At 35.7% G+C, this 9,822-nt stretch overlaps 1 protein-coding gene and 1 long non-coding RNA gene across 2 annotated transcripts; both read right to left on the bottom strand.

Annotated features, from left to right (window-relative positions):
• Positions 1 to 3,126: 3,126 nt before the first annotated feature.
• On the bottom strand, positions 3,127 to 5,281 carry LOC112507903 (putative lipid-binding protein At4g00165). The gene is made up of 3 exons (XM_025112654.1): positions 4,878 to 5,281; positions 4,200 to 4,250; positions 3,127 to 3,491 (listed from the first exon to the last, which is right to left on the bottom strand). Exons 1-3 carry the CDS (start codon positions 5,275 to 5,277, stop codon positions 3,301 to 3,303), a joined length of 642 nt encoding a protein of 213 aa, XP_024968422.1. The 5' UTR covers positions 5,278 to 5,281; the 3' UTR covers positions 3,127 to 3,300.
• An 874-nt stretch (positions 5,282 to 6,155) lies between these two features.
• On the bottom strand, positions 6,156 to 8,301 carry LOC112508199. The gene is made up of 4 exons (XR_003068625.1): positions 8,244 to 8,301; positions 7,395 to 7,519; positions 6,957 to 7,023; positions 6,156 to 6,448 (listed from the first exon to the last, which is right to left on the bottom strand). It is a non-coding gene; the product is annotated as an uncharacterized LOC112508199 (long non-coding RNA).
• Positions 8,302 to 9,822: the final 1,521 nt, after the last annotated feature.

The raw sequence follows: 9,822 nt of genomic DNA on the forward strand, positions 1-9,822 counted from the left end.
GGTCCATTCTCTATATAATGTGGGATCTCATGATCCACACCTTCCAAGAAAAGAGATATCCAATTTTTCCAAAGACTGAAGTTGTCTCTTATAAATCGGGGAGATTTGGCAAAAAAGCCATTATCGTGAAAGTTTGTGTTTGTGTTTTGGAAAGCCATTTTGTAAAGCAATAAATTATCTAGAGAAAAAAGAGAAAATAAAATGCAGATAAACAACTAAACAAGATGAGAAGAAAACACTACTCTGATACCATTTGTTGGTCTCAGCCGGGTCTACAAGAGTTTAGAGGAACAGTTTGTAGAAGTGGGGGAATGAATACAAACACATAAAACTTTCCTATTTAAAAATATATATTGATATAGAAGGGTCAATACAGATTGTTTGCGGAAATAGAAAAGGTAAAGATAACCTATTTAAAATAATCTAAGATTACACACATATATACTTAGCAATTATAAGAAATTTGCCGAAAAGATATAGACTGAAAGATGTTCTTCTTGGGTAAGAACTTTAGAATTTTGAGAGAAATTCTAACTTGTTTGAAGATAAGCGTATGTGTTCTTTTGTGTGTTGTAGATATCTGTTGTGCATGAGGAGAGCACTCAACTATTTATACCCATTGCATTAAATGCAAATCAGAAGGGTTAGAACACGCGTCAAGCTTTAAGAGGAAAGTTTTTTTTTTTTGCAACAGTGAATAGTACTATTGTCTATTCATGAGCAAACATCCTTTCGTGGAGTTGGTGGGCACTAGAGTCCACTAGTCGACTCCATGCAGTACTATACTCTTGAAAGGGTATGGGTTTGTCCTTTGTGTGTGGAAGGACAAGACAAAAACAATCATGCATGGCAAGCTTCATTTGATCGCTGAATGCTGGAATAACACTGGAGGTCTCTTCAGCATTCATTGAGGCTTGTGTAGTCTTCACACATATGTTGACCAGTTCAGATCACGAACACGCCAGTTACTAATTTTCAGTTTCAGTCTTCGACATTCACTAAAGGTTCTTGGGTGTGAGTTTTGTCTTCTTGAAGTATCGTTGTCGCTGTAGGATTACAATGTGTGTTTCAGCGATCACGGAGCAGACTCAATGATGATCGCTGGAACTGAAAAGACAAAAACAATAATACTTCGAAAGGTAAAAGGGATTATCATCAAATCAATAAGAGAGATGATCAACATTATCGTGACGCACGGCTGGGCTGATTATAAGATGTGGTCGTGTCTGAAAACCTAAATGTTTCTGTTCATGAAATAATATTATTCCCGCTCGTGATTGATTATGAGGGGCGACCATCTTAGAACACTCAAAACTTTTTGTCTTACAAACATTACACATGCTCGTGCTTGGATATAAGGTGCGATCGTGTCAGAACAACAAAAACTTTCTATTTTGCAAAGTAACATTACTTGCACCCATGCTTGAATATAAGGTGTGGCCGTACTAGAAACTCCTGAACTTTCCATATTGTATATCCTTGTTTTGTATCACAATTTTAAAGAAGCCATACTGGAATTTACTAAGAGCATATTGTTGTATCGAATGCAATTTTGTTATGGATTGTATTTTCCAAATAAAGATGATACTTATATGTGTTTACACAGTGAGGAACGACTATCAGTTAGAGAGCCAGCTTAAAACTATTATGGCTTTGTGTACTACGAAGTCGAGTTGTGAAACTGCTAAGGAAGCATTGTTATAGAGGATCTCCTGGGTGATTTAGGTTAGTTTTAAGAAAATATGGATGCCACCGGCCACATCTTGAGCACAATTCACTAAACCGGACAATCCAATGTTTAATTCAATGACTGAACACATTTACATTTGGGTTTACACGAATTATTTATGCTAGCATTGCATGAAGACAAGGTTCTTCTTTTAGTGGATATTCACATGGACGACAATGCTTTAAAGATGTTCACGAAGTATGTTATTAATTACGTCGTCTTCGAGCATTGCTCGACCCTGATTTAGCTAAGACCGTATTAACGGTGAGTTGACACTTTTAGGAAAGGAGAAGATATACATGGCTTACGGAGTCCTCTTGGAGAGCTGTACACCTAATCTTTGGTTCACTTTCTTATTATTGGCATCATTTTGACATTAGTATTGGAGGGTGATGAATGTTGAAACTCGTTAATGTTGGAGTATGGTAAATGTCGATATATATATATGGAAGTTGCTAAATGAAGATGGTTTTGTTTGTTTATGAAGGTGGAGTGCTTAAAATAATACACACCCTTTTCTGGTGTTGTACACGACTTGTAGGCGATTAAGATTTCATCTAGCAAGTCAAATTTTCAAGGGGAAAAGCTACACTACATAAATGGTGCACTTGCGTGTCACTTGAAAAATCGCATATCATTGTGTACGCATGGAGGTCATGCGACCAAGGATATATATCACCTAGAGGTCACATAAACCGTAGGGATTTGTGACTTACTGTCAATGCCTCAAAAGTGGAAAATAGAAAAAACCATTAGACTTTGAAATTGACTTGTTGGTCGTCCATAAAGTTTTAATAGGGCAGTGACCAGTAATTAAATGCCAAATTATAGCTCATTCCTTGAGGATCACATATTTTAAGAAAATGGCAAGGTAGGAGCAAGATTTCGAGTTTCCAATTGATCGATTGCAAGTAACTTTTGACCTCCCATCGATTTGTGCTAGCTAGTATAAAATAATATGTCACTCTCTTATTCTATGACCAAACTTTCAACTACTTGAACTTGTGTTAAAATGTAAACCGCAAGGTGATTTTCCATAACGATTTCACTTTAGACATGCACACGGTGTTAAAACGTGTAAACCACAGTGACCAAACATGTAATTCACTTTATTAAATGCTTCTACAAAAAACTATACTCAAAATAATAGTGATACAGAGGTTTCAAGCATTTGTATAATTTCAACAACGTTTTGACTCATTTTATCCGTTTTGTTCTACCTACTTTTTCATTTTACCCAACTGACATGTTAGAAATAAACCAAACTAGATCAATCCAAACAAGCATAATATATCTCACCCAGCGGCATGGTCTCGGATGGGACGGACACATGCAAAACTGACCTCTACCCAAAATAGTAGAGCTAAAATATATGCAAAATATAGGTTCTCTTGATATATAATTGCACATTATTTATTGAAACACATACCCTCAGTCTTTACTCTTTACCATGTACATCAAACGTCTTTACATGATGTGGTCTAATTCCTAAATTGCACCAAAACTGATTCAGAGAAAACAAGACTTTATGCGCCAGATCTACTTCCATCCCTGCTGTAAATCCAAGATACCTACTGGAATTTGATCAAAAAATACCAACAAATGGACAGGAGATCAATGGCATATGATGGTTTCGGATAGTTGCCATTGTTCCTCTGCTTTGACGTAGATGGCCTGCTGGTGGGTGGTCTTACTGGTCTAGATGCATTCTTGGCAGAACTTGGTATGGTGGTTGCTGACGGTGGCAGAGGAGCATGAGAACCTGCAATATCATTGTGCTTTATGTTAACATAATTAGAATAATGACTTAAAGGGTCACTGGCCCCGCGATACACGCATTAGTGATAGATTACAACCTCCTTGATGGTTAAAGATGCAAAGCCAATCACAAGTGAGGACTGTGTGTGAGTTTTCCGGTATATGATTATTATATACTTCCAGTAATTGAAAGAATGAACCTCCTCAACAGATGCGTTTGTATGTTTGGTCAATGGCATGATGTCGAATGCATAACCAAATCACATGCCATCCGTTACATCTATCTCTGTCAGATTTTCCAAAGTTGAAAAGTATGGGAGATATGAAAAACTTCTCCTGGAGATATCCAAATTTGGAGAACTCATATATTAAATACTCAATATAGAGAAAAGGTTATTTTTATTGTTCCCATATGAGGGACGACTTCCAAAAATGTGTGTTGTCCAATGGGATATATATGGATTAAGAAGCTAGAGATAAGGTTATTTTTAAGTTCCCTGTGTAACTTTTCATTTCGAAATCTTGTGCAGTCCAAATATTGCATACCAGTATGTATTATATATGATTAAGAAGCTAGTAAGTAGTGTTGTTAAAAACCCTAAACCCTAGACCAGTTTAGGCTTAAGGTTCTTCTGTTAAATGGGATTGATCAAAACAAGATTCATGAAAGAATCAGCCGAACATTTAGGGAAATAAAATTTCCAATAGAAACCTGAATGGGGCTTCTTTGTCGTGCTCAGGAGCGGAGGCAGAGTTGGTGAGCCTGAAGCAATGAATTAAGGTCAGCAATAACTCCATGATCATACCAGCATAACATAAAAGCCATCGGAATTTGACCAAGATACAAACTACTTTGATCATAACAGTCGAAGAATTCATTTAGACAAGAGAAAACATCAAGAAAACGACTGAATTTATACCCCCAAATCCAAACAATACTGACATGAAACAAAGCAATTTTGTTTTATTGGATGTTATGTTAAGGCACCTAATCACTATCTAAATTTCATACCATTTGTCAAAAAGATTTATTTAAGAAGTCCTCAGTGATTATACTTGTGCTTGTCTCTTTCAGTTCCAAAACAAGAAATTGATGCATACAGCCACACAACAATATGTTTTATGAATATGTTACATTTTCGTGATCTGAAGCAAAATCCCCCTTACCTTGCCCCTTATAAGTTCCCAAAACCCTACGCTCAAAATTTCCAATTTTTATTCTATGATCAAGCAGTGGAGGATCCACTTAGAGGCATGTTCATGGAAACATTCTTTCTGCTTTTGATTTTGACTCCTTGAAATCGGAGAAACTTCCAGAAAAGAACACTAATTAAATATAGTTAAGATATCCGATTTCTTACACAGAATCAAAAATGGAAGACATGCGAACCTGAACAGATGGACTGGAGAGAGAGATCCGTATTATTCGCCTGGCTATTGTTACTAAGTGCACAGAGATCTGATAAGGAAAGCAGCTTGGAGGCGTTAATAGGAAAACCGAGGAGCGTGCTCTGACGAACAAGGTAACAGAGACATTCAGCCTCGCCGGAATCAAAGGCTCCATCATAGATGTCGCAGCATTGAGATGAAGGATCATCCGAGAGGTCATTTGGCGGTGCAGATATGTAGGGAAGGCAAGGCGAAAAGGAGATAACAGAATCGGCGCAGCCTCCAGGAGCCGGAGAAGATGGAGGCGGCGTTAGGTGGCTGGCGGTTATTAGAAGAAAGGTGGAAGCCAGTAGGACGGTGAGGATTGGCAACAAATAGTGGATTAGGCTTGCAATGATCATGGTTGACGACGGTTATTTCTGTTAGAATGTGAAGGACTTTATGGATGAAAAACGTAGATTTTTAAATGTTTATAAACTCTGCAACTTATCAATTTAAATTTCATTATTTTGAAGTCAATTAAAGTGACAAGTATATATATTTTACACCATGATTGCACCGTAAATTATAGGGAAAAGTACAAAGAAATCAAATGGACTTTATTGTTTGAAACGATTAAGTTTTTAGACATTTTTTTGGAATAAATAAATCCTTGAACATTCTAGAACCTGTTAAGTAAGTCATTGGACATTACAAAACATGTTAAATAACTCCTTGGATTTTCTAAAATATGTTAAATACATTTTGTTAGTGAAAAAAGTCCGAAAAAAAACCAATGGACTTTCATATTTTGAACGATCAAATTCTTAAACATTATTTGAACGAAAAAAGTGTTTATATTTATAGCAAACCACCAATTTAACTCTTAAATCAAAGCAAACCCTTTTGCATTTGTCTCCTTATTTCATAATCATCTTTTGATTTCTAGCTATTTGTCTTCACATCTTTTCTCTTGAACCCTTCCATATATATATATATATATATATATATATATATAGAGAGAGAGAGAGAGAGAGAGAGATTTGGAGCAAAATTTTACCAAAATCTCCAAAAAACTAAATTCACACTGATTTGGTTTGGTGATAAAAAACTAATTTTGATGTTTACTGCTTATTTTGGTTTGGGTTTGTTGTCAATCATCCAGAGGGTCGCTACATACCTAACTTGCCTCTTACATGATCATTATGTTGGGATGGGCAATATGGGTTGGCTCGGATTGCCGATTACAAACCCTTTTTGCACAAATGAGGCATGTCCGTTTCCATCTCAAAACAAATTATTTTCAAACCAAGCTCAGGGGCAAACCCATCTAACTGAACACAACGTTTATAAACCCAAAATAATGTAGATTTTGTGGCTACATTTTCTCAAGATGAGTTGATCTCTAAAAACTGTAATGAACCCCAGTTCGTAAGTTCAGACCAGCTGAAACAAACACAAACTCTGCACAACGATATCAACTAAATAATCATGTTCCAATTGGCTGAAAAAACATCGATCCCTTCATCTTGCAGCTATTTAGTCATACAATCCCTCTTCTTCCCAGACATCAACAAGAAAATTCACCATTTCCTGCATGATTTTGGAGTCATAAAAGAGTAATGCAGCAACAAAGATGGGTGATCATGGATATATCTCCCCATGTTGGAATTAGTAATGGATTTTGTTGCCAAATTACCATAAAAAGAAATTCGATTCGAATGATTATGTTTTTGAACCACCACACTTGGTTTCTCATTGTAAACAAATAATTGGTTTTTTGTGAAAATACCGGAAAAACACAATAGTTTGCAAAAATTATCGATTTTGGACAAATCATGTAAGTAAGGGCATTAATGTATGTGCAATATTTAATCCAAAATCATTCTTTCTTGCAAAAGATGGTGTGTTTTTGCATTTTCATATGAACGAGTGTGTTTACAACAAAAAGTATTAACTGTTAATCTGAAATTCGTGTTATGAAATTGTTCATAGTCCAGTTTGAGATTAAAGCTTGAAAAATAACTCGTTAAAAAAAATATATGCATCTCTTTTCTAAGGAAATAGATAATAGGACATACAACACATGAGGAAGACTTACCAGTAGAGGAATCGGCCGTGGAAAAGGCTTGTTGGTCCCAAGCAAATTATCATAAGTTGCTTTCCAACTGCACAAACATATAACCTTTGCTTTAGCACATAATATTTTAAGAGTTGATAAAGATAAATCAACAGCTTGACATGCAAATGAAATTATAACAAGAAACACACATTTGTACCTCATCGACAGATACCAAAAAGAGCTTACACAAGTTACTAGAAGGTTAATCTCTAAATAAATGTACACTTGTATTAGGTCTCCTTGCCTCCACACAGAAAAGTAGGAAAAATACGAATGCAATAAGTAGTCTCTATAACACGCATTCAGACATTTAGCACAAATATCTCAATCCATCAAATTTCTTCTCAAATTTGGTTGCTTTAGTTATACTTTTTTTTGGCAAGGCATCAATCCATTCCTGTTAAAGTAAATCCTTACCTCGTCACTCCAGGCCTACGCTTTCAAACTTTGAACAATTTGTGGAAGTCCAAGATCTACCACCTGAGCTCCGAAGCTTCTTTGGCAAACAAGTTCTTGAAAATCAAGACTATTAACCTCACAACCTAGCAACCATTGATGAAACACCCCTCAAATGTTAGATCATCATGTTGTAGTATTTTACTTAAATTGGTACATAACAATCTACTAAAGGCACAAAGGAACTTGATACTACAATAGCAGGCATCTGATGCATACATTGAATAGATTGAATAAGAATCGAGAAACAATTAAGCATGGAAATGTGAGATAAAGAAAGCAAAAACAAAGACGAACTGACTACTAAAAGAACCCAGCTTGAATAAATAGTAATTGAAATAAACTAAACATATATGGAGGGATAAGGGAAGACCTTCTCTTTCATTGAACCTTTGACAACCTCCAATAAGCGTGGCAGGGCTTTAGATGTAGCCAAATACTCAATTGCAGGTTCATAGTAGGATAAGAGCCAAACACATAGGCATGTTTCATAGAGAATTTGTTTAACAACAACTGAAGTTTGTAGTACTCTTATACTCTATTATCAAATTGAGATAGAAACAGAAGTATGAGAAAGGAGGTTTCATAAGGTAAAACATATTTCTGCCTTGTCTTTGCGCCAATTGTCAACTACACTACCTACTAACTTATTGGACAAATTTATAATAATCAACATGTTCATAGCTCATGATAAAACTCATTCTCAATCTAAACAAATTTATAATAATCAACAGGATTCATCTTTGATATTGTAGATATGTAAGTTGCACATTAAAATGTAACCATATGATGAACAATGTTGGAACAAACCTGATTAGATCAAACTGCAGCGGACCGGCAATAGGGAAGGTGCAACAACAGCGACCGGTGATGTGACGGTGGTGTATGGCGACGAACGAAGAGAGGGCTAGGTGCGGTGGCAACGAGCGGCCACAACGGTGGTGCGGCGACTACAGGGGTGGTGCACGGTGTCGGAGGTGGTGCGCGGCGACGGAGGTGGTGCGCGGCGACGGAGGTGGTGCGCGGCGACCGGCGGGAGGGAGACGGTGGCGTGGGGGGTTTAAGCAGCGACGATGGTGTGGAGGGTGGAGACGAGTGGGAGACGGGGAGTTATTAGGGTTTTTTTTCTTCTTAATTTAAGTTTACCTGCTGATCAGGTTACAAGTTAAGTTTTCAAATAACAAGGATTTATTTAACAAGTTAATAGATTTTATAATGTCCAAGGATTTATTTGTTTTAAAAAATTATCCAAGGACTTAATTGTTCCAAACAGTAAAGTCCATTGGGTTTTTTTGGACTTTTTCCCTAAATTATAATAACAATATAAATAAGAGAATAAAAATGAGAATTAAGGTCAGAAGCATAGGGAGAGAATTTTACCATTGGATACATATTAGTATGAGATGTGTCAGATCAATTATCGTATCAAGCGCGTTTCATTGAGATTAAAGGTGATCAAGGTTTCAGATCTTTTCTTACACTTATCACATTAATTCTCCTTCACACGATTCTTCGCCTAAGAGAGAGATCGATAAGTTAGGAACAAAGTAATGTTCATTGTATAATTTATGATTTTTGTCATTAGTCTCATGTAATATTTTTATCTCTTTAAGTCAACTATACAAAAATAATAAGTGAAAATATTGAGCCATGTTCAGCAATCACATTCACCATAAAAAAAAACCATGTCATCTGCAACAATACATGATTTGAGTAGATTTAACCTGTAATGAAGGACAAAATTCAATTGGATGCTATATTTGTAAGAAATGAAATGAATATATGAAAAATCTAAAAATCGAAAAAGAATAATGAAAAAATATACCTCATAATTGTTAGTATCATTTAGCAATTGTATGAATTCCCAAAATGAAGGTTTATATGCAATTTGACGGGGGAAAAAATGCATCAACGTCCTAAAATGTCAACAGAATTTCTTGTGCCCTATATATGTTGATTGATGACATATTTTATCTTTACTAATTACGAATCATCTATATATACATATAATGGAATATTTATTACATGATGTAGATTCAAATCTAAAGTTGCTCAAGGCAAGAACATAACTCTGACTGTTGATCTAGACTTCTTCAGAGAGATCTGGATGTGAAGACCTAGAGATTTGAACCTGAAGATTCAGAAGTCTGAATAGAAGTCTGATATACCTTTCCAAATTTAATTTAATACTTAGCGAATTTATCTGTTTGTAACATATGTTTTGTTTCTACTTGATTGTATCTTACAGGCATGTGACTCTAGTATTCCCTCTGTATTAATATTAATAGTTTATAGACTTAGTTAGTTGGTAAGATCTCAATTTGTATCTTGATAGTTAACAGCTTTGTACTTTATCTATCTATCAACGAATGAAATGATGACTTTCTCT

Source organism: Cynara cardunculus (assembly GCF_001531365.2).
Source record: "Cynara cardunculus var. scolymus isolate 2C chromosome LG 2, CcrdV1, whole genome shotgun sequence".
Lineage (NCBI taxonomy): Eukaryota > Viridiplantae > Streptophyta > Magnoliopsida > Asterales > Asteraceae > Cynara > Cynara cardunculus.